Source organism: Scyliorhinus torazame, chromosome 18 (assembly GCF_047496885.1).
Source record: "Scyliorhinus torazame isolate Kashiwa2021f chromosome 18, sScyTor2.1, whole genome shotgun sequence".
Classification (NCBI taxonomy): Eukaryota; Metazoa; Chordata; class Chondrichthyes; order Carcharhiniformes; family Scyliorhinidae; genus Scyliorhinus; species Scyliorhinus torazame.
This window is the reverse complement of record NC_092724.1, coordinates 166,215,379-166,240,624: the sequence shown is the minus strand read 5'-3', so window position 1 is coordinate 166,240,624 and position 25,246 is coordinate 166,215,379. Positions and strand designations below refer to the sequence as shown.

At 47.3% G+C, this 25,246-nt stretch overlaps 1 protein-coding gene across 10 annotated transcripts in view; it reads left to right on the top strand.

Moving 5' to 3' along the window:
- The window catches only part of LOC140395721 (C-Jun-amino-terminal kinase-interacting protein 4-like), a 272,454-nt gene that overhangs the window by 209,369 nt on the left and 37,839 nt on the right, over window positions 1-25,246 (top strand). For 5 of the 10 annotated variants that reach the window (XR_011936285.1, XM_072483849.1, XM_072483852.1 and 2 more), the window contains 7 exons: window positions 5,411-5,587; window positions 8,253-8,385; window positions 15,747-15,839; window positions 20,869-21,036; window positions 21,505-21,679; window positions 22,642-22,869; window positions 24,208-24,415. Coding sequence is in view for 9 of the 10 variants with exons in the window: in XM_072483849.1 (XP_072339950.1) it covers window positions 5,411-5,587; window positions 8,253-8,385; window positions 15,747-15,839; window positions 20,869-21,036; window positions 21,505-21,679; window positions 22,642-22,869; window positions 24,208-24,415 (1,182 nt within the window). In the remaining variant the exon portion in view is untranslated. The remainder of the gene's footprint in view (window positions 1-5,410; window positions 5,588-8,252; window positions 8,386-15,746; window positions 15,840-20,868; window positions 21,037-21,504; window positions 21,680-22,641; window positions 22,870-24,207; window positions 24,416-25,246) is intronic. The other 5 variants (XM_072483857.1, XM_072483853.1, XM_072483850.1 and 2 more) reach the window with 1 other exon arrangement.

Genomic DNA, 25,246 nt, shown 5'->3' with positions numbered 1-25,246 from the left:
CATGGTTAGTGAACAAGCCTATTTCAATCTTGTGGCCCACTGAGATGAAGGAGGGCCACTCGTGCAGCCCACTCACTAGCTGAGGTTGCCCATCACTGTTTACATGGATGGACAAATGACATTTATTCCAATGTCCATATTTTCCAATATGAAGTGGGAATAATAATATTACTCGCTTATTGTCACAAGTAGGCTTCAATGAAGTTACTGTGAAAAGCCCCTAGTCGCCACATTCCAGCGCCTGTTCGGGGAGGCCGGTACGGGAATTGAACCCGCGCTGATGCCTTGTTCATAGAATTTACAGTGCAGAAGGAGGCCATTCGACCCATCGAGTCTGCACCGGCTCTTGGAAAGAGCACCCTACCCAAGGTCAACATCTCCACCCTAACCCCACTAAGGGCAATTTTGGACACTAAGGGCAATTTAGCATGGCCAACCCACCTAACCCGCACATCTTTGGACTGTGGGAGGAAACCGGAGCACCCGGAGGAAACCCACGCACACACGGGGAGGATGTGCAGACTCCGCACAGACAGTGACCCAAGCCGGGAATCGAACCTGGGACCCTGGAGCTGTGAAGCAATTGTGCTATCCACTATGCTACCGTGCTGCCCGTGTTCTGCATTACAAGCCAGCCACTATGCTAAACTGGGTCACGTTAACATGTAATTGTTACAACATTTGCTCCTAGCTGTTCCCCACTCCCTGAGTGGTATCCAATCACCAGTCACACATGTGGGTGAAATTGATCTTATTCCCAGCTCAACACCAGCTAGATGAAATGGCTTGTGAAGATGCAAAAATTGGCACAGGCACATTTGGAGGTTGAAATGGTTTTTCTATAGACACCCATGATCCCTCCACTCCCACTGTACAGTATCTAACATCTTCCTCAATGACTTTTTTTGCCACCTTATCAAGTGTTTGGACACTTTAATATTTTCAATGCAATCATTCTCTTAGAAAAAAACTGAATGTGAGTTATTATTGAATTATTAATTACTTATTTTCATTTTTTTCATGTTCCCTGTTGGTATTCACCTTCAGCCTGTGGGTAATTTGTTGTGATTGTTGTTTTGGTTTCTTCTTTGACTCTAACTGTAACCTGCATTTAGTAGCCGTGTGTTTCTGTTATGTTAGGGTTATGCCAGAGCACCTCTAACTCGTGGGCAGCGAAGGCTGGGTTTGTCTGGGGTGTGGTGGCTTGTTCATGGCAATAGTACAGACTTTACTAAAGAAAAAGAACAAAGTTGTATTCTGTTTTTCAAACTCATTCAGCTCATTTTTCAAAAGCATGTTTTATTTTAATGTGACTGTGTGGAAGAGCCGTGTGTGAAAGATTGGCTTTCAGAGGCTGTGCTGTCAATCACTGGAACATTGGGCCTATTTTATATTTGCCATAGAATAGCTTACATTAATGAAAATTTTGCAATAAAGTCTCCACCTGTGTATAGTTTTTCTAATGCTAATTTGTAAAACTCTGGGTTTGCAGAAAGGTGTGGTGAACATCAGCAATAAGATTCAAAGTGACCGTTTGAGTTTAATAAATTCACCTGTTGCTGTTGTCCTATAATCTGAGGTTTAGGTACAATTAAAGGGCCGATCTGTTTAATTCCCACCACAGCAGTGTGAGAATTCAATAAAAATTGGGAATAAAATGCTTGCATCAAGTAAATTGACCATGAAGCTTTCTGATCGGAGTAAACAGATTCCCTGATATAGAGAAGGAAACCTGCCTTTCTTACCTGATCTGGGCCTTTGGGTGACCCCAGTCTTGTGAAATCCCTGTTGACTCTTGACTGATTGTGAAGAGGTTTGCAAAGCACTCTGTCATATCCATTGGTTCAAGAAGGCAGCCAAAAATGGACAATAAATGCCGGCCTTGTAGTGATGTCCCGATACTGAACTTCAAATTTTCAAGAAACTAAAGGCATGATTCAGCGGACATAAACCAAAGTTTCAGGCGCGTTTAAGGAGGTGTTTCTCCGCGGCTGTGGCACTGAGATTCACTTCGCTATTCACCAGATACTTTCTCCCTGCCGAGGACACACTTCAGTGGATTTCCTGCACTGGGGAACTGAGCTCAGCAGCAGAACCGACTCTTCACAGATTGAGGCGCCATTTTGAACAGCAGCCCCAATCTCTACCTCAGCTGATGCCCCATACCATTTCTTGGCAGCCCCATGAAAATCCCCCCCCCCCCCACCCTAATGGGCAAGGCCTGACCCCTGACAGCGCAACACAACACCCGTGTGCCTTGGCACTGTCAGCCTGGTGCCCTGGCAGGGTGGCACTGCCAGGATGCTTGGGTGGCAGTGCCAAGATTCCTGGGTGCCAGAGGGCGTGCCAGAGACCCAGCCTGCCCTGTCCCTGACCACCCAGGGGTTTCTAATGGCCTGTGAGACCCCCGAGCGATGTCATCATGCCTAGTCCACCTCTGTGAAAACGGCGGCTGGTCAAGATCTCATAGGTGCAGATGTTGACTCCCGGGCGCTGGGTGGAAGTGCCATCCGGATATTTAAATTAGCCTAATGGGCGAAGCGAGGCGGGTGACCTGCTATTGGTCGGGTGCAGAGCCCGACTTTCACAGTAACTTCATTGCAGTGACACTAATAAAGATTATTATTATTTGGAGCTCTCTCGGGCTGGGGCCAACACGGTGGCTGAATCAGGCCCTAATTAAAAATGCAATGTGTCACCTCTCCAGCGGGATAAATGTTAGTGTATTTGCGCTCTCAAGGGTGCCTGAGGTAAAAGAACCAATGTTTTGCTGACTTGTAGGTCAGCTATCCCAGGCAGCTTCACCTGAGGACCACCCCCCCTCCTCCCGCCCCAGCAGCGTTAAATGGAATTGTGACCATTCTACTAAGCTGTTCCTGTGCGCAGCTCAACAGAATCGGTGGGGATTCTTGCGTCTCAGGAAAAACAACTGGGCCCAATGAATTCCACTCCAAAGACACTCTTTAATTCTTTTGCGTTCCACATATACTTTGAGGGTATAAAAAAGTACTTAAACATTTGTGTAGGTATTTGCTAACCCAACCTAACCACACTTCTCTGCACACTGAGGCACATTGTCAGATTTGCTGAGAAACTTTGTCGCAGATTTTCATATTCTTTCCCTGGAAGCCCATTAATTTTCCTCTATTCACTTCAATGGGTGGAAATTTGCATGCAGGAGAGCCCAGCAGTGAAGAGCCCAACCGCTTTGTCTTTGCAGCTTCACAAATGGTGCCAGGGATGTTCCTCAGGATGGACAGACATGCATGCAGCAATAGAGTGAGCACAGGAGGTTGAGAGATGATCTAACCGAGGCCTTCATATTGATACTAAAGAGAAAATGCTGGAAAATCTCAGCAGGTCTGGCAGCATCTGTCGGGAGAGAAAAGAGCTAACGTTTCGAGTCCGATGACTCTTTGTCATATTGATAAAGAGTTTCACTAGGGTAAATATGAAGAAACTATCCTCTGCTGGGGGAATCCAGAACAAGCAGGTGTAATGTTAACATTCGAGCTACATTTTCTTTTCCTGATATTAAAGGATATGGAGCTAAGAAAGATAAATGGAGTTGAGATACAAATTGACCATTATTTCACTGAATGATGGAACAAATTCGAGAGTTCAATGACCTACTCCTGTTCAAGTTCACAATACCTAGAAGTCTTCCCCAAAGTGTGGTGGTGGGAGTGTAGTGTCACTTGAAATTTTCAGTAGAACGGATAGTTTTTGTGGTTGGCAAGAAATATTAACTTCAATTGTCCACTGTTGTTTTATCAGCCATGATCCATTCATTTGAATGCTGGCATGGGCTGTTCCTGTCCCTGTTAAAGCCCTGTCTCTGTTGAACCCCTGTCAAAAAATATTGGTGTAGTTTCAACAATTTGTTCTTTTGAGGATGCTAAATAACCTCACCGAACTTTCCCACTAGTTCAGCTGCTTTGGACTATACAGAGTTGTCACTCACTGGGTCAAAGTCCTGGAACCCCCTTCCTTTTTAAAAAAAATTTAGTGTACCCAATTCATTTTTTCCAATCAAGGGGCAATTTAGTGTGGCCAATCCACCTACCCTGCACATCTTTGGATTGTGGGGGCGAAACCCACGCAAACACGGGGAGAATGTGCAAACTCCACACGAACAGTGACCCAGAGCCGGGATCGAACCTAGGACCTGGAACCCCCTTCCTAACAGCACTTTGGATGTCCTAACAGCACTTTGGATGTCCTTACAGCGCATGAACTATAGCAGTTCAAGAAGGCAGCACAATACCACCTTCTCGAGGTCATTTGGGATAAATGCTGGTCTTGCCAGCGATGTCCATGAAAAGTAAAAATAAAGACTAGGAAGATTGCCATTACTGTTTCTGGTCCAAGTTATATTCGCTGACATCAGCAGTGTTGGTGCAATTGACCTTGGTATTCCTGAGTTAGGGAGGGAAGGTTCAACAGATCACCTCCAACTTAGCCCTCCTGCATCTTCTGGAAAATGTGTGAAGATGCTGAGTGAGGCTGTGTCACCATTCCTCTCTTCCCTACTGTCATATAGCCTGCTGGCAGTCAGTTTTACTCGGAGGAAGGACCATATGTAGCCAGCATCTGTGGAAGTGTACCCCAGTATTACCTATGGAAGCATATTCCTGCACAGGGACACTACAGCCTGAGATCAGGGCAGAGGGGTAGAAGAATATTTTGGCCGTTTGATTGTTAGCGCTGAAATTTAAATTCTACAATGCCAAGTGAAAGTTTCTTGCCCCCAAATACCTGATTCTAAAATGTAGACATGTCTGTATTTTTTAAAAATTCACTACGGTAATGTGGACAACACTGACAATGTCAGTATTTATTGCCCATCTCTTATCCTAGCATAGCCAGCAAAGTCCATAGCCCTTGAATGAATAAAAATTGCCCTTGAGAAAGTAACCACATCCTTGAACTGCTGCAGTCCATGTGGTGTAGGTACATCTGCAGTGCTGTCGGAGAAGGTGTACCCAGTGACTGGAGGAACGCTGATATATTTCCAAGTGAGGATGGTGTGCAGCTTGGAGGGAAACTTGCAGGTGGTGTCCCTCTAGATGATAGGGATTGCTGGTTTGACTGGCGCTGTTGAAGGAACTGTGGCAAGTTGCTGCAGTGTAGGACAAAATGATAGTTTGGGGTAACTGGGCATGGGAGAAGGGAGGGAGGAAGTGCCCCGAGTGTGTGCAGTTTGAAATATAAAATTAGGCCAAATGAACCCACAGGATATTGGTTTTATCTGCATGTGGATGGGAAATGGATACAGCCAAAGCAGACTGGATTCTAAGGTCCTTGAGGACAGTATGTACACACTTTTTGCAAGTGATCTCGGCATGTCTTGAATTTCCATTTCTGTTTCTCCCTTATTTTGATTCTTTTCCTTTAATTCATCCTCCAGTTTTAGCCGTTTGTTCAGTCCATCCAGTACTACAACTAAGAAACCCATCCCACCAGTCAACGTTAAGTACAATGCGCCAACCTCACACATCACACCTGGAGTGGTTAAGAAGAGAAGTGGTGCTTTATCTCAGTTGCCTAGTGACAAGTCAAAGGCTTTTGATTTCCTTAATGAAGAGTAAGTTTTACTATATTTGTCAGATATATTGCTTTGTGCACCCATTCCCCCCCCCCCCCCCTCCCTCTCCTCCTGAAGGTACTGATGCATGCTCTGGTAGATTTCCTTGAGCATGGAAATCTGGCTAAAGTGACCATTCTCTGAATCTGAACGTAGGTATGAGTGTTTGCATAATTTTGGCTCGGGACTGTATTGTGGGTGAATCTGAGCCTGTCATTATTTGACTTCCCTGCCCATGTACTTTCTAGAAAAAATCATTGGGCAGCGATTTGCATCCCTAGATTTAAAAAAAAAAAAATTTAGGGCACCCAATTTCTTTTTTCCCAATAAAGGGGCAATTTTACCGTGGCCAATCCACCTATCCTGCACATCTTTTGGGGTTTGGGGGTGAGACCCACACAGACACTGGGAGAATGTGCAAACTCCACACGGACAGTGACCCAGAATCGGGATCGGTCCCGGTCCTCGGCGCCATGAGGCAGCAGTGCGCACCATGCCGCCGGGGAGATTTGCATCCCTAGAGGATAACACTTTCCTCCCAGTTCCTACTCTGGGGCCATTTGCAGAAGCCCAATGAGATCAGTGAATTTAATGCAGTCTAGGGATCAAACCTCTGAACTTTCTTTGTGTATTGCTCCATTATTCACCATCTTATTAACTTATAAGAAATTTGTGAAGGTCCCAAGAACCATTGCGCAGAATAAAGGTGGCCCAGTGGTTAGCTCTGCTCCCTGACGGGGAGCCGGGTTCAATTGCAGCTTCGGGTGACTGTGTGGAGTTTGCATTGCCTCCTGGTGTCTGCGTGGTTTCCTCCGGCCGCTACAGTTTCATCCCACAGTCCAAAAATTGTGCAGATTAAGTGGATTGGCCTTGATAAATTGCCCCTTAGTGCCCAAAGTTGTGCAGGTTAGATCGGGTTATGCGGATAGGGCGGGGCAGTGGGTCTAGGTAGGGTGCTCTTTCAGAGGGATCGTATAGACTCGATGGGCAGAATGGCCTCCTTCTGCCCTGCAGGGATTCTATGAAGTCTAGAACATTACCAATGTTGCAGAGTAATAGGAAAGATGTGAAAGGTGATTCAAATGCCTGCAGATTAGAAATCGGATTGAGTGAGGTGAGATTTTTCTGGAATGAAAAGCAAAGAAGATAATGGTGAGAGTGGAATTGCCTATCAACTAAGCAGGTTTTTACTGTATCCTGTTCAGAAGTGCAGGACCTTAGAGGAGCCTGTTTCTGCAAACATAAATCAAGTCTTGCATTGATGAACTTTGAGATGTTGAGGGGAAAAAGGTGAAATCAAGCTTTTTGGAGTCTGTTATAGCAACAGTTCCATTTGAGTTTTGGGAAAATGGCAAGGACAGGAAGATTGACTGGCCCCACTCTTCTCCTTCATTCACCTAAGAGGTGCTTAAATCTGCAAGAGGTCTAAATCATCTGTTTTTGAAGGATTAAAAGAATAGATTTACGTTACCCTACAATAGGGTATAAATATTCAGGTTAGCAATTCACTGATATGAGTCAAAGTCGAGAACATAGATCATAAAATTTACAGTGCAGCAGGAGGCCATTCGGCCCATCGAGTTTGCACCGACTCTTGGGTTTACTCCGGGTGCTCCGGTTTCCTCCCAAAGATGTGCAGGTTAGGTGGATTGGCCACGCTAAAATTGCCCATTAGTGTTCAGGGATATGCAGGTCAGATGAGGTTACGGGGATAGGGCAGGGGAGTGGGCCTAGATAGGGTGCTCTTTCAGAGAGTCGGTGTGGACTCAGTAGGCCAAATGGCAGCCTCCTGCACTTTAGTGGTTCTATGGTTACTTCCACACTAAAAATGAGTTTACAGGTGAGGAGTCCAACGTGTGACCTAGAGTCTCTATCATGGATGGAACACAGTAAGAAGTCTTACAACACCAGGTTAAAGTCCAACAGGTTTGTTTCAAACACTAACTTTCGGAGCACTGCTCCTCCCTCAGTTGAATGAAGAGGTATGTTCCAGAAACATATATATAGACAAAGTCAAAGATTCCAGACAATGCTTGGAATGCGAGCATTTGCAGGTAATTAAGTGTTTACAAATCCAGAGATTGGGTAACCCCAGGTTAAAGAGGTGTGAATTGTGCCAAGCCAGGACAGTTGGTAGGATTCCGCAGGCCAGATGGTGGGGGATGAATGTAATGCGACATGAATCCCAGGTCCCGGTTGAGGCCGCACTCATGTGTGCGGAACTTGGCTATAAGTTTTTGCTCGGCGATTCTGCGTTGTCGCGCGTCCTGAAGGCCGCCTTGGAGAACGCTTACCCGGAGATCAGAGGCGGGCGACAATGCAGAATCGCTGTGTCTCTTTTCTTCTAAATTTACAACTTGCCTCTTTGCACAGAGTACAGAAGCATTGAGTGACATCCTTGGGTTTGCAATATAGTTTCCCACACATAATGTTGATGCTCTGTCAGAGTTGTCGAGTAGATGCTCAATGCTTCTGTACGTCAGGGGGGTTTGGATCAGCGGTTTGCCCGGTAGCCTCAGAAGAGGCTATTTGCATTTCTGTTTCATCAGGAAAAAAGAGGGAATTCTAGATAATGGTTAAAGAATTTTAAAATATTAGCTTATGCATGCACAAAGTTGAAATGGTGAATCAGCGGTTGTATTGTGTAATTATTGTTATTTGTTAGTGGCAGTGAGAATACTTCAGCCACACGACGGGAACAGAAGAGGGAGCAGTATCGCCAGGTCAAGGCTCATGTACAGAAAGACGATGGCCGAATTCAGGCCTATGGTTGGAGTCTGCCTCCAAAATTCAAACAGGTAACACTTCAGTCTTTTGTTTCCTGAAAGTCATGTTCCCCACAATTAACTTTTCTGCAATTGGAGATGTTATTGCTTACTGTTGCTATTGTTGTGTTGTATGCATTCTGTGCCAAATATATCTCGTACCTGGGGCTTTAAATCAAGGAAAACCTGACTACCGTTAAAAATGTGGTTGGCTGCTGGATGTTTTCATCCATAAACATTACCTAGTTTGGACAACAAATGTGAAAAACACTTGTTGATATCAAAATGTCTGAATTGGGCCAGGCTGTTCCAACTTTCTGAATTGTTGATGTGTGATTGTGAGTAGTGAACTGCTTCCACACATTCAGGAAATGTTATCATTCACATGAACTCAGCTGGATTGCTTACTCCTTTAAATACAGTGAACAAATGGAAACTGATGCATCGTTTGAATTCAACTGGTCTAACCTTTAAATATCCCTGTGTATTGTACTCCTGTACTGCTGTCTTACAGCACAAGAGACCCAGGTTCAATTCTGGTCTTGGGTCACTGTCTGTATGGAGTTTGCACGTTCTCCCCGTGTCTGCATGAGTTTCCTCCGGATGTTTCAGTTTCTTACCACAGTCCAAAAGATGTGCAGGATAGGTGGGGTTATGGGGCTAGGGCAAGGGAATAGTCCCAGATGGGGTGCTTTTTCCGAGGGTTGGTGCAGACTCAGTGGGCCGTATGACCTCCTCCCGTACTTTTGGAATTCTATGTCAAGGAGTCGGCCCTTCCGAAGAGAGAGGTTCGGAATAAATTTATAAAACAGTTCAGGCTATTTTCTTCCCTGTTAACTGATTCAAAAATTCATTGCAGTGCCAGCTCAGACTGTTCAAGAACCATACACAGAGAGACTCCGATGTTAGGATTTCGGCAACCGTTTACAGCCATTCATCCCAGATTTCAATACTCAAATTCTGGTTACTTGTATATCCCATCCAGTCTCTCCCTATAACTGTACCACAAATTCTGTTTGATTACCTGTGACAGTTTTCTGCCACTTTCCCTAAATTTGTTTCACTGAGCAAACCGTAGAATCATAGAATTTACAGTGCAGAAGGAGGCCATTCAGCCCATCGAGTCTGCACTGGCTCTTAGATCTGGTAATGGGTAATGAGGTAGGTTTAATTGACCTTAGAGTAAAAGACTCCTGAGGAAGTAGTGATCATAACATGATAGAATTTAATATTCAGCTTGAGTGTGAAAAACACGGATCGGAAACAACTTAAATAAAGGAAATTACAATGAAATGAGGAGAGAGTTAGCTAAAGTGGACGAGGCTGATAGATTAGCAGGAAAGACAAGCAGTGGCAGAAGGTTAAGAAGATAATTCATGGCTCTCAGCAAAAATATATTCCTGTAAGGAAGGAAGAGTCTGAGAGAGGTTAAACTGAGCATGGCTAACCAACGGAGTTAAGGAGAATGTTAAGTTGAAAGGAAAAGCTTATAAGGAGGCAAAAGTCAAGAGATAGCCCCGAAGGCTGGGATAAATTCAGAATCCAGCAACGGATAATCAGAGAGAAAATAATCAACAAGGGCAAACTAGCGAGGAATATAAAAACTGACAATAAAAATGTCCTTAAATATATAAAAAGGGAGAGAGAGGTCAAAGTGAACATGGGTCCCTTAGAAAATGAATCTGGGGAGATAGTTCTGGGGAACAGGGGAATGGCGGAGGAGTTAAACCAATATTTTGCATCAGTTTTTGCAGTGAAAGATCGTCGAACATCCCATTAATACGAAAGAATAGGGGGGAGTAGTTAAATGTCATCACCATTACTAGAGAAGCAGTATTAAGACAAACTAATGAGACTAAAGTTAGATAAGTCCCCTGGCCCTGATGGGTTGCATCTTAGTATTCTGAAAGAAGTAGTTTCAGAGATAGTGGACGCATTGGTTGTAATTTTCCCTAAATCCTTGGATTTGGATTGGAAAACTGCCAATATGGCACCCTATTCAAGAAGGAAGGGAGGCAAAAAGCAGACAACTTCAGACCGTTAAACCAAACATCTATTGTTGGAAAAAAAAGTTGGAATCAATTATTAAGGAAGTAACAGCAAATTTGGAAAATCTAATCAAGCAGAGTCAGTATGGCTTCATGAAAGGGAAATCAAGACTGACTCGAGCAAAAACAAAGAAAATTACAGCACAGGAACAGGCCCTTCGGCCCTCCCAGCCTGCGCCGATCCAGATCCTTTATCTAAACCTGTCCAAGGATCTACTCCCCGCTGTTCCGAGCCCGTTCATCTATCTGTCTAGACGCACCTTAAATGATGCTATCATGCCCGCCTCTACCACCTCCGCTGGCAAAGCGTTCCAGGCACCCACCACCCTCTGCGTAAAAGACTTTCCACGCACATCTCCCTTAAACTTTCCCCCTCTCACCTTGAAATCGTGACCCCTTGTAATTGACACCCCCACTCTTGGAAAAAGCTTGTTGCTATCCACCCTGTCCATACCTCTCATAATAATTTTGTAGACCTCAATCAGGTCCCCCCTCAACCTCCGTCTTTCCAACGAAAACAATCCTAATGTACTCAACCTTTCTTCATAGCTAGCACCCTCCATACCAGGCAACATCCTGGTGAACCTCCTCTGCACCCTCTCTAAAGCATCCACATCCTTCTGGTAATGTGGCAACCAGAACTACAAATGTGGCCTAACCAAAGTCCTATACAACTGTAACATGACCTTCTGACTCTTGTACTCAGTATCCCGTCCGATGAAGGCAAGCATGCTGTATGCCTTGTTGACCACTCTATCGACCTGCGTTGCCAACTTCAGGATACAATGGACCTGAACTCCCAGATCTCTGTACATCAATTTTCCCCAGGACTCCTCCATTGACCGTATAGTCCGCTCTTGAATTAGATCTTCCAAAATGCATCACCTCGCATTTGCCTGGATTGAACTCCATCTGCCATTTCTCTGCCCAGCTCTCCAATCTATCTATATTTTGCTGTATTCTCTGACAGTCTTCCTCGCTATCTGCAACTCCACCAATCTTAGTATCATCTGCAAACTTGCTAATCAGACCACCTATACCTTCGTCCAGATCATTTATGTATATCACAAATAACAGTGGTCCGAGAACGGATCCCTGTGGAACACCACTAGTCACCTTTCTCCATTTTGAGACACTCCCTTCCACCACTACTCTCTGTCTCCTGTTGCCCAGCTAGTTCTTTATCCATCTAGCTAGTACACCCTGAACTCCATACAACTTCACTTTTTCCATCAACCTGCCATGGGAAACTTTATTAAACGCCTTACTGAAGTCCATGTATATGACATCTACTGCCCTTCCCTCATCAATTAACTTTATCACTTTCTCAAAAAATTCTATTAGGTTTGTAAGACATGACCTTCCCTGCACAAAACCATGCTGCCTATCACTGATAAGTCGATTTTCTTCCAAATGTGAATAGATCCTATCTCTCAGTAAATTCTCCAACAGTTTGCCTCCCACTGACGTCAAGCTCACAGGTCTATAATTCCCTGGATTATCCATGCTACTCTTAAACAAAGGGACAACATTAGCAATTCTCCAGTCCTCCAGGACCTCACCCGTGCTCAAGGATGCTGCAAAGATATCTGTTAAGGCCCCAGCTATTTTGTCCCTCGCTTCCCTCAGTAACCTGGGATAGATCCCATCCGGACCTGGGGACTTGTCCACCTTAATGCCTTTTAGAATACCAAAAACTTCTCCCTTCCTAAAGCCGACTTGACCTAGAGTATTTAAACATCCATCCCTAGCCTCAACATCCGCCATGTCCCTCTCCTTGGTGAATACCGATGCAAAGTACTCATTAAGAATCTCACCCATTTCCTCTGACTCCACGCATAAATTCCCTCTTTAGTCTTTGAGTGGGCAAATCCTTTCTCTAGTTACCCTCTTGCTCCTTATATACGAATAAAAGGCTTTGGGATTTTCCTTAACCCTGTTAGCCAAATATATTTCATGACCCCTTTAGCCCTCTTTATTGCGCGTTTGAGATTTGTCCTACTTTCCCGATATTCCTCCAAAGCTTCATCAGTTTTAAGTCGCCTAGATCTTATGTATGCTTCCTTTTTCATCTTAGCTAGTCTCACAATTCCACCCGTCATCCATAGTTCCCTAATCTTGCCATTTGTATCCCTAATTTTCACAGGGACATGTCTGTCCTGCACTCTAATCAACCTTTCCTTAAATACTCCCACATTTCAAATGTGGATTTACCCTTAAACAGCTGCTCCCAATCCACATTCCCTAGCTCCTGCCGAATTTTGTTATACTTGGCCTTTCCCCAATTTAGCACACTTTGTTTAGGACCACTCTCGTCTATGTCCATGAGTATTCTAAAACTTAGGGACTTGTGATCGCTATTCCCAAAGTAATCACCGACTGAAACTTCAACCACCTGGCCGGGATCATTCCCCAATACCAGGTCCAGTATGGCCCCTTCCCGAGTTGGACTATTTACATACTGCTCTAAAAAAAACTCTCCTAGATGCCCCTTACAAATTCTGCTCCATCTACGCCTCCAACACTACATGAATCCCAGTCAATGTTGGGGAAGTTAAAATCTCCCATCACGACCACCCTATTGCTCTTACATTTTTCTATAATCTGTCTACATATTTGTACCTCTACTTCACGCTCGCTTTTGGGAGGCCTGTAGTAAAGTCCCAACAATGTTAATACACCCTTCCTATTTCTTAGCTCTACCCATATTGCCTCAGTGCTCGAATCCTCCATCGTACCCTCCTTAATCACAGCTGTGATATCATCTCTGACCAGTAATCCAACTCCTCCACCCCTTTTACCTCCCTCTCTATCCCTCATGAAGCATCTATACCCTGGGATATTTAGTTCCCTCAACCAAGTCTCAATAATACCAATAGCATCATATTCCAGGTACTAATCCAAGCCCTAAGTTCATCTGCCTTACCTGCTACACTTCTCGCATTAAAGCAAATGCACCTCAGACCACCTGTCCCTTTGCGTTCATCATCTCTTCCCCGTCTTCTCTTCCCCTTAGTCACATTGAGTTTATTATCTAGTACCTTACTGGCTTTAGTTGCTGCCTCTTTACTGACCTCTATCTTCCTAATCTGGTTCTCATCCCCCTGCCACATTAGTTTAAAACCTCCCCAACAGCGTTAGCAAAAGCACCCCCTAGGACATTGGTTCCAGTCCTGCTCAGGTGTAGACCATCTGATTTGTAATGGTCCCACCACCCCCAGAACCGGTTCCAATGTCCCAAAAATCTGAACCCCCTCCCTCCTGCACCATCTGTCAAGCCACGTATTCATTCTGACTATTCTTGAATTTCTACTCTGACTATCTCGTGGCACTGGTAGCAATCCTGAGATTACTACCTTTGAGGTCCTACTTTTTAACTTGTCTCCTAACTCCCTGAATTCTGATTGTAGGACCTCATCCCGTTTTTTACCTATATCATTGGTGCCTATATGCACCACGACAACTGGCTGTTCACCCTCCCTGACCTGTGCACCCGGGAGGCAACATACCATTCGGGAGTCTCGTTTTCGACCACAGAAACGCCTGTCTACTCCCCTTACGATTGAATCCCCTATGACTATAGCTCTGCCAGTCTTTTTCCCGCCCATCTGTACAGCAGAGCCAGCCACGGTGCCATGAGCCTGGCTACTACTGCCTTCCCCTGGTGAGTCATCTCCCCCAACAGTATCCCAAACGGTATACCTGTTTTGGAGGGAGATGACCGCAGGGGACACCTGCACTGCCTTCCTGCTCTTTCTCTGCCTTTTGGTCACCCATTCCCTGTCTCCCTCACCAATCCTAATCTGCGGTGTGACCAACTCACTGAACGTGCTATCCACGACCTCCTCAGCATCGCGGATACTCCAAAGTGAGTCTATCCGCAGCTGCAGAGCCGTCATGCGGTCTAACAGGAGCTGCAGCTGGTTTTCTTCAGAATCTTTCAAGAAAATCGCAACCAGCGTGGATAGAGGGGAACCAGTAGATGCGATGTATTTGGACTTCCAGAAGGCGTTTGACAATGTACTTCACACAAGGTTAAGTCATAAGATCAGAACCCATGATGTTGGAGTAGTATATTGGCATGGATAGAGAATTGGCTAGTGGGCAGGGAACAGCAAGTGGGGATAAGAGGTTCTTTTTCTGGTTGGCGACCTGTAACCAGTGGGGTTCCACAGGGATCAGTGCTGGGTCCGCAACTATTTACAATATATATTAATGACGTGGAGGAAGGAAGTGAATGTACTGTAGCCAAATCTGCAGACAACACAAAAATAGGTGGAAAGGCAAGTTGCGAGAGGGATACAAATAGTTTGCAAAGAAATATTGATAGGTTAACTAAGTGGGCAAAAAGTTGGCAAATGGAGTATAACATGTGGAAATGTGATGTCCATTTTGGAAGGGAGAACAAAGAACTACTATTTAAATGGAGAAAAACTGCAGAAAGCTGCAACACAGGGGATATTTGTACACGAAACACAGAAAGCTAACACACAGGCAGCAGGTAATCAGGAAGGCTAATGGAATGTTGGCCCTTATTTCAAAGGGGGTTGGAGAATAAGAGTTGGGAAAACTTGCTGCAGCTGTACAAGGTACTGGTGAGACCACATCTGGAGTACTGCCAGCAGTTTTGGCCCTGTCATTTAAGGAAAGATATGTTGGAGGTGGTTCAGAGAAGGTTCACTCAAATGATCCCCGGTATGGAGGGATTATTTTATGAGGAAAACTTAAACGAGTTTAGAACTGTATTCATTGGAATTTCGAAGAATGAGAGGTGATCTCATTGAAATATATCGGATTCTTAAAGGAATTGACGAGGTAAATGCTTGTAGGAAAAACTAGAATCAGAGAACACAATCTCGGACTAAAGGGACGATCCTTTAAAACAGAGATGAGGAGGAATTTCTTCAGCGAGAGGGTGGTGAATCTGTGGAACGCTTTGCCGCAGAAGGCTGTGGAGGCCAATTCACTGAGTGTCTTTGAAATAAAGATAGATCGGTTCTTGATTAATAAGGGGATCAGGGGTTATGGGGGGAAGGCAGGAGAATGGGGATGAGAAAATATCAGCCATGATTGAATGGCGGAGCAGACTCGATGGGCCGAGTGGCCGAATTCTGCTCCTATGTCTTATGGTCTTATGGGAGGCTGTTTCCCCTCATGGGTGAGGGAGCCTCGGACCAGAGGCTATAATCTCAGAATAAAAGGGTGCAATTTAAGACTGAGATGAGGAGGAATTTCTTCTCTCAAAGGTTTGAGTGTCTTTGGAATTTCTTGCCACCGAGAGCTGAGGGGGCAAAGTCTTTGTGTATATTTCCAGAGTATTCATGTAACTTGTTGGTTTCTCCTTAGGTGACGAATGGTGGTCTAAGTGACAGCAAGATGAAAAATCTGCCTGTGCCAGTGTATCTGCAACCTTTGGATGACAAAGATACTTACATGAAGGTAACCAAATAGTTGATCAATACAGTCTGCTCTTTGAATGTGAAGGTTGTTTACTGAAGACAAAAAGTGTTTAAAATCTATCGGTTCATAGTTGGAGAACTTTGAGTTTGGATTTCCTCCTTGAATTCTTGCAAAGAGTTCAGACCCCAGCTGGCTGTATGTAATCAGGAGCTGCACGAATACTCAGCATGAGCCTGGATACAGCTTCAGACTGTCACCGTTTGAAATGAAGCATCACCCAGGTGTTAATTTATATGCAAGAGGTCAAAAGCACAGAGTTGCTCATGAAACAAACTGCACTTCAACAAACAAAGAACAAAGAAATGTACAGCACAGGAACAGGCCCTTCGGCCCTCCAAGCCCGTGCCGACCATACTGCCCGACTAAACTACAATCTTCTACACTTCCTGGGTCCGTATCCTTCTATTCCCATCCTATTCATGTATTTGTCAAGATGCCCCTTAAATGTCCCTATCGTCCCTGCTTCCACCACCTCCTCCGGTAGCGAGTTCCAGGCACCCACTACCCTCTGCAGCTTCATCACATGAAACTTTCGAGCTGTTGTGAAACTCATTGATCGGGGAAACACTTTCTACCAATGGCTACTAACAAGACCAGTTTGCTAATATTTCCAACTAATAGCAACCAGAGGTCATCGATTTTTATGTATTTTGACAGTTTCTGCTGTGGGAAGGAGATATAACTACCCACACAAACATAAAATACTGCTGTAACATTCTGGACCTCTGAATTGCAGCAACATCATTCCTATAGCACCTTTATTGTCATAAAATCTCCCAAGGTGTTTTACAGAGGCATGGTAAAACAAAAATGACAGCAAGCCACATGGGGAGATTGAAGGCAGATTACCAACAGCTTGGGCAACAAATTGATTTGAAGTCCCTTAGAGGAAAACAATCTGGAAAGAGTTGTGAGGAAATTTCAGATGTTAGGGCCCAGGCAGCTGATGGCGCAGTCGCTGCTGATTGAGTGATTTATTATCAAGAATGCTCATGATGTGGCAATTAGGGGATTGCAGTTATTTCAGAGTTGTGGAACTGGAGGAGATTACAGAGATATAGAGGGGCGAGGTCCTGTAAGCATTTGAAAACAAAATTGTGAATTTTAAATTGAAGCGTTGCTTAACTGGTATCCAGTGCTGGTCTGTGGTGGGGGTCGGTGGTAAACAGGATTTGGTGCAATTTAGGACATGGAGGACCCTAGGCTGCAGCACGGGAGACTGACCCTAGGGTACAGCACGGGAGGCTGACCCTAGGGTACAGCACGGGAGGCTGACCCTAGGCTACAGCACGGGAGACTGACCCTAGGGTACAGCACGGGAGGCTGACCCTAGGCTGCAGCATGGGAGGCTGACCCTAGGCTGCAGCATGGGAGGCTGACCCTAGGCTGCAGCATGGGAGGCTGACCCTAGGCTGCAGCACGGGAGACTGACCTTGGGTACAGCACGGGAGGCTGACCCTAGGCTGCAGCATGGGAGGCTGACCCTAGGCTACAGCATGGGAGGCTGACCCTAGGCTGCAGCATGGGAGACTGACCCTAGGCTGCAGCATGGGAGACTGACCCTAGGCTGCAGCACGGGAGGCTGACCCTAGGCTGCAGCACGGGAGGCTGACCCTAGGCTGCAGCACGGGAGGCTGACCCTAGGGTACAGCACGGGAGGCTGACCCTAGGCTGCAGCACGGGAGGCTGACCCTAGGCTGCAGCACGGGAGGCTGACCCTAGGCTGCAGCACGGGAGACTGACCCTAGGCTGCAGCACGGGAGGCTGACCCTAGGCTGCAGCATGGGAGACTGACCCTAGGCTGCAGCACGGGAGACTGACCCTAGGCTGCAGCATGGGAGACTGACCCTAGGCTGCAGCACGGGAGACTGACCCTAGGCTGCAGCACGGGAGGCTGACCCTAGGCTGCAGCATGGGAGACTGACCCTAGGCTGCAGCATGGGAGACTGACCCTAGGGTACAGCATGGGAGACTAACCCTAGGCTGCAGCACGGGAGGCTGACCCTAGGCTGCAGCATGGGAGACTGACCCTAGGCTGCAGCACGGGAGACTGACCCTAGGCTGCAGCATGGGAGGCTGACCCTAGGGTACAGCATGGGAGACTGACCCTAGGCTACAGCACGGGAGACTGACCCTAGGCTGCAGCATGGGAGGCTGACCCTAGGGTACAGCATGGGAGGCTGACCCTAGGCTACAGCACGGGAGGCTGACCCTAGGCTGCAGCATGGGAGACTGACCCTAGGCTGCAGCATGGGAGACTGACCCTAGGCTGCAGCACGGGAGACTGACCCTAGGCTGCAGCATGGGAGGCTGACCCTAGGGTACAGCATGGGAGGCTGACCCTAGGCTACAGCACGGGAGGCTGACCCTAGGCTGCAGCACGGGAGACTGACCCTAGGCTGCAGCATGGGAGACTGACCCTAGGCTGCAGCACGGGAGACTAACCCTAGGCTGCAGCACGGGAAACTAACCCTAGGCTGCAGCACGGGAGGCTGACCCTAGGGTACAGCACGGGAGACTGACCCTAGGGTACAGCACGGGAGACTAACCCTAGGCTGCAGCACGGGAGACTGACCCTAGGCTACAGCATGGGAGGCTGACCCTAGGCTGCAGCACGGGAGACTGACCCTAGGGTACAGCACGGGAGACTAACCCTAGGCTGCAGCACGGGAGGCTGACCCTAGGCTACAGCACGGGAGGCTGACCCTAGGGTACAGCACGGGAGACTAACCCTAGGCTGCAGCACGGGAGACTGACCCTAGGCTACAGCATGGGAGACTAACCCTAGGCTGCAGCACGGGAGACTGACCCTAGGCTACAGCACGGGAGACTGACCCTAGGCTACAGCATGGGAGGCTGACCCTAGGCTACAGCACGGGAGACTGACCCTAGGGTACAGCACGGGAGACTAACCCTAGGCTGCAGCACGGGAGACTGACCCTAGGCTACAGCATGGGAGACTAACCCTAGGCTGCAGCACGGGAGGCTGACCCTAGGCTGCAGCATGGGAGACTGACCCTAGGCTGCAGCACGGGAGACTGACCCTAGGGTACAGCACGGGAGACTAACCCTAGGCTGCAGCACGGGAGGCTGACCCTAGGGTACAGCATGGGAGACTGACCCTAGGCTGCAGCACGGGAGACTGACTCTAGGCTGCAGCACGGGAGACTGACCCTAGGCTGCAGCATGGGAGGCTGACCCTAGGGTACAGCACGGGAGGCTGACCCTAGGCTGCAGCACGGGAGGCTAACCCTAGGCTGCAGCATGGGAGGCTAACCCTAGGCTACAGCATGGGAGACTAACCCTAGGCTGCAGCACGGGAGACTGACCCTAGGCTGCAGCACGGGAGGCTGACCCTAGGCTACAGCATGGGAGGCTGACCCTAGGCTGCAGCACGGGAGGCTGACCCTAGGCTACAGCATGGGAGGCTGACCCTAGGCTGCAGCATGGGAGGCTGACCCTAGGCTGCAGCATGGGAGGCTGACCCTAGGCTGCAGCATGGGAGGCTGACCCTAGGCTGCAGCATGGGAGGCTGACCCTAGGCTGCAGCATGGGAGGCTGACCCTAGGGTACAGCACGGGAGGCTGACCCTAGGCTACAGCACGGGAGGCTGACCCTAGGCTACAGCACGGGAGGCTGACCCTAGGGTACAGCACGGGAGGCTGACCCTAGGCTGCAGCACGGGAGGCTGACCCTAGGGTACAGCACGGGAGGCTGACCCTAGGCTACAGCACGGGAGGCTGACCCTAGGCTACAGCACGGGAGGCTGACCCTAGGCTACAGCACGGGAGGCTGACCCTAGGCTACAGCACGGGAGGCTGACCCTAGGGTACAGCACGGGAGACTGACCCTAGGCTGCAGCACGGGAGGCTGACCCTAGGGTACAGCACGGGAGGCTGACCCTAGGCTGCAGCACGGGAGGCTGACCCTAGGCTGCAGCACGGGAGACTGACCCTAGGGTACAGCACGGGAGACTGACCCTAGGCTGCAGCACGGGAGACTGACCCTAGGGTACAGCACGGGAGGCTGACCCTAGGGTACAGCACGGGAGACTGACCCTAGGCTGCAGCACGGGAGACTGACCCTAGGGTACAGCACGGGAGACTGACCCTAGGCTACAGCACGGGAGGCTAACCCTAGGCTGCAGCACGGGAGGCTGACCAGGATTGCGTTAGAAAAGTTTAAACAGCAGAGGAGCTGAGACGAGGATTGAGGCGATGTTATGGCGAGTTTGGATATGTGATTGGAGGCTCATCTCAGGATCATAATGAACCAAGTTTGCAAAGTCTGGTTCGGCGTCAGACGGTTTCCAGGGAGAAGGATGGAGTTGGTGGTTAGGGAACAGAGTTTATGGGGGGGAAATCAAACAATAGCTTCAGTCTTCCTGATATTTAATTGGAAAAAATTGCAGCTTATCCAAAACTGAATTTCAAACAAGTAGCCTGATAATTTTAGAGGGACTGGAGGTAATCTGGCCCACGGGCGAAATAGTGGTCGAGGCAGCTGATTGTACAGCCTCAATCTTAGTGACAAAGAAATCCATGAGTCGCTTGCGTCTTGTGGGAGGCAATGATGGATGAGCCAGGAGAGAGGGATTGAAGATGATGATGTAATGGGGAAAGGAAGCCGGGGGTTATATTTTCATTCCATGGTGATCCTGGAATAGTGAGAAGTTTTCACAGATGGGAGAAGGTGGTTTATCCAACCAGAATTAGTGTAGTTTCAGCACAGAAACTGACCATTCAGCCCAACAAGACCATGTCAGTGTTCATGCTCCACACACTGTTGGTTTGTGGCTGACAGTTATGCCAAAGTTTAATCCACAGGCTTTTGAAATGTGAACACAATTACGTTAACCATTGCTTCTTGGTTATTCATTGCCCTTTCAACTGTGGGCTGTGTCCTGCATTCTGGATCCCGACTCTTTACTTGGAGTCCGCAACAAAAATAGTCATCCTTCCTATTAAGTGACCTTGACTGAAGACCCCGTCTTCTTTGTTTTCCTCAGTTATGGTGTGCAGTGGGCGTCAACTTGTCTGGTGGAAAAACCCGTGACGGCGGCTCGATCTTCGGTGCTAGCGTGTTTTACAATGATGTGTCCAGTTCTGAACCAGAAGGTAATAAGCAGCGGAGAGGATCTCAGAGCAGCTTGGACCGTTTGGAGACAGAGCTTAAAGTACGTATATTATCATTAAAAAAATTACACTTGATGGTTTTAGCATTTTCAAGTATTTTTACATCTTGAATTATTTTGAATGTATGTATTTTTAAATCGCTTTGAATCGAGATTTCATAAGGGGTTTGGGTAGAGTAGATAGAGAAAAACCTGATTCAGGCCCAATGTTTTGATCCTAACAGATTCTCAATGTTACATTTTGCTGCCTTGCATTTTATTACACAGTTTATTGTTTGTGTAATTTCAAGAAGGAATTAGATATAGCTCTTGGGGCTAAAGGGATCAAGGGATATGGGGGAAAGGAGGGATCAGTGTATTGAACTTGATGATCAGCCATGATGATAATGAATGGCGGAGCAGGATCGAAGGGCCGCATGGTCTCCTCCTGCTCCTATTTTCTGTGTATGTTTCTATGTATATGGTAGATTGGGAGCTGTAATAAGTTTGCTTATTAAAATCTATATTGAGCAGGAGCAAGAGAAGGAGCTGAGGAATCAGGAGGAGCTGTCCAGCCTAGTTTGGATTTGTACAAGCACACATTCTACTGGCAAGGTGGTGGTGATAGATGCCAACCAGCCTGCTAAGAATTTGGACAGTTTCTTTGTCTGCAACTCCCACATCCTTTGCCTTGCCAGTGTACCAGGTGAGTTCATTTTCCATGTGCCAAGAATTGTGTTGGTTGACTTTTAAACAGGCATAGCCATTGGTAACTCAAAAGATTTATATCTTTTTGGCTTTAATGAAAAGTTTTGTTAAGCTTATAGTTGGAGGCTTATGGCTTAAAGCCTGTAATTGCTCTCTCTCTTCAAACTCTTGTCTCCTCCTTTTGCCCCTCTTCCCCACCCCCACCTCACTTAGAGGTTTATTTTGGTGAAGTTTTCATTGGGTTACAGGAAGGGAGAGGTGTTCTCTGAAGCTCAGCTGTTTCTATTAGTTCCCATTGGTGTAGGAATAAGGATACTTCTCACCTTAAGAAAAATTGAATGGATTATGATAAGATTGGGCCTTACAGTTTGTTCTTTTCCTTGTCTGGAAATGCGCAGTGAAATTTGGTTATTAATTTGTTTCATGAAAATTTAAATTTGTAATAGTTAGGATGTTACTACCAGCCACTCATTGGTGTAGAGTTAGCCACAGTGCCAAAAGTAACTTGTTCCTTGGCAACCAATTTGACACAAGCTTCCACAAACATCAGTGAGATAAATGAGCAGATGTATTGTTTTATAGAAGTTTGTGGAAAAATAAATATTGACCCAGGACCCCGGGACAAATCCCCCATTGTTCTTCGAAAATATGAGTGGAATTGGATATTTTATGTCTTCCTGAGAGGGCGGCTAGATCCCTAGTTTAACAGCTCATCCCAAGGATGTTGCCTCTGATAGTGCAATGCTTCCTCAATACTGTATTGGGAGTGTCGGCTTGGGTAACGTGCTCGACCATTTGAGTCTGAGATGTGGATGCTACTGACCAAACCATACATAAATTGTAGAAATTCTTTGGAAGAACATGTAGCTGAGTGAGATGTTTGCTTTTAAGTAATAATATTGAGTGGCATGATCAAATTGACGATTATTTGTAATAAGTCACCCCATCAATAATTTCTAGGTGCTCACGAGACGGACTATCCTGCAGGGGAAGAGGTTCCAATGGATGCTGATGGAAGCCAAGCGGAATGTGCCTCTTTGGCAGGGAGTGTCGCCAGTAACAGTTCAGCCGGAAGTGACAATCTGCTGGGAGGGATCACAGTTGTTGGTTGCACCACAGAAGGCAATACTGTCCTTCCAAGCACACGCACCCCTGTCAGTTCCTCACCCATCCTTGAAGGAGAGCCAGGTATGCAGTTAAATAGATTTATGTGCTGACCAAGGTTTCTATCCGTCAGGGACATCAATTTCTGTTTAGTAGGTTAATAATGGTTTGCATTTATTCCATTATACTGACCTGACACATTGTGGAAATTCTGTGGGAAAATATTGCTGTGAGAACTGTGGGGGCCATTCTCCAATATTGGGCCCAAGGGTTCGCGCCGACGCGTTTCACGACGGCGCGAACCGGACCCGGTCATGTACGGTGGGGGCCAGCAGGACGCTGGAGCGGTTCACGCCGCTTCAGTCTCCTTTCGCGGCACCAAGTGGGCGCGGTGCCAACCTGCGCATGCGCAGTTGGGCCAGCTAAATCCTGCGCATGCGCAGTTGGGCCGCGCCATCCTGCGCATGCGCGCGGGGGACTTCTTTAGCGTGCCGGCCCCGTCTCAAGATGGAGTCGGTGTTCAGGGGTCGGCCGCGCCAGAAAGTAGGCCCGGGGAGGAGAGGCCGGCCTGCCGATCGGTGGGCCCCGATTGCGGGCCAGACCCCATCGAAGGCCCCCCCCCGGGTGAAGGAGCCCCCTGCCCACAGGCTGGTCCCCGACCGTTGCCGCAGAGCACCCGCTGGCAGCGACCAGGGGTGAACAGCGCCGGCGGGACTCTGTTGTATCGGCGCGGCCGCTCGGCCCATCCGGGCCGGAGAATCGTCAGCCCCGCCGATTCCAGTGGCCGGCGCCATGCCAAACGCGCCGGCGCAAATGGTGGCGATTAGCCGCACCTCGGAGAATCACGCGTCAGGGCGCCGTGCGCGGTTGCGCCGATTCTCCGGCCCGGCACGGGGCTCGGAGAATCGCCCCCTGTATGTTTTAAACCAATGATAGTGATCAGTGTGATCACACTGATGGTGCGAAGGGTGCAAACTAATGGTAATTAAGATCGGATCTATTATAAACCCAGGGGATATAAAGGGAAGCTGGTCTTTAGCTTGAGCTTTTCCTTGCCACAGGCCACCATTACTGTGATGGTAATAAGTAGGCTGCTGCTGTGAAACTGCAAATCTACATACTGTTTAAATCTTAAATTCCTTTTAAATTGGCCCAGTATAAGTACTAGTGCAGTGTTTCGAACCTGGAGAATTAAATGTAAGTAAATATTTACCAGAGTGGTAAAGGATAAATCAATGAGCCCGTCTCTGAAAGCAGTTCATATGGTTTGTTTGGATGTTTTCAAATCCTTGTATATTCAGGACAGTGACCTACAGTCATACCTATGTTGGGTAGATGGTTCAGTGACCAGGTGAAACTAGGTCCATAGGCTCTCCGGTCTTTTTAAAGGATCTCTGCTATAATAGCTGTACTTTGTTGCAGGGGAAATTGGTGCTATGCGTGTCAGCCCTGACGGAAGTTTGCTAGCAACAGAAGAGGCCACAGAAGCAACAGAATCCAACTTAAATCTTCCACTATCAGATGATGATTTAACTGATGTCAGTCAGTCAGGGGCTTACACGGAGCATGTTTTCACAGACCCTCTGGGAGTGCAGAGCTCGTCAGACAGTGCACAGACATTTAACAGACGGTATGTAAACCTGTATTGCAAGCTGCACAGAAAATAACATTGTCCCCGATTAAATACATCTCCCTTTCCCAACCTAACTTCCAGCATATTGACAAGTAATGTGTTATCTATGGGAAGGCACGTGATGTGGTGCATTAGTTTGCAGTGGCCTCTATTGAATGTATAACTGTTCTGGAAAATTCTATTTCAGTAGCTGCACACCAACAATTTATTGGCCCGGGAATCTTGTCCATCAATCTCTGATAATCAAAACTAAGGCTGTCTGTGCACCAATGGAGCAGAGTAACTGTGGCCCTTTAATCCAAAGCTTTAAAAAAAAAAAAAAAATCTTTTATTAGAAACTTGTATCAAAGCAGAGTAAACACCCTGGGAAACATACTCTTCCCCCCCAACACCCCCCTCCAAACGACGATTAGCTCCTCAAACACAGTCACAAACATTCCGCAACTTTTCTCAAACTCCTCCACTGAGCCCCTTAACTCATACTTTATCTTCTCCAACCACAGGTCACCCAACCAAGCCGCTACCCCTGGTGGCGATGCCGACCACCACTCCAGTAAAATTCGCCGCCGTGCAATCAGAGAGGCGAAGGCCATGACATCGGCTTTCCTCCTCTCCATGAGCTCCGGATTCTCTGAAACCCCAAATATCGCCATCAAAAGGATCCGGGTCTATCTCCTCCTCCACTATCCTGTCTAAGACCGCGAACACTCCCGCCCAGAATCTTCCCAATTTTTCGCAACCCCAAAACATGTGCGCATGATTCGCTGGCCCCTGCCCACACCTCTCGCACTCATCTGCTACCCCCTGAAAGAACCCACTCATTCTCGC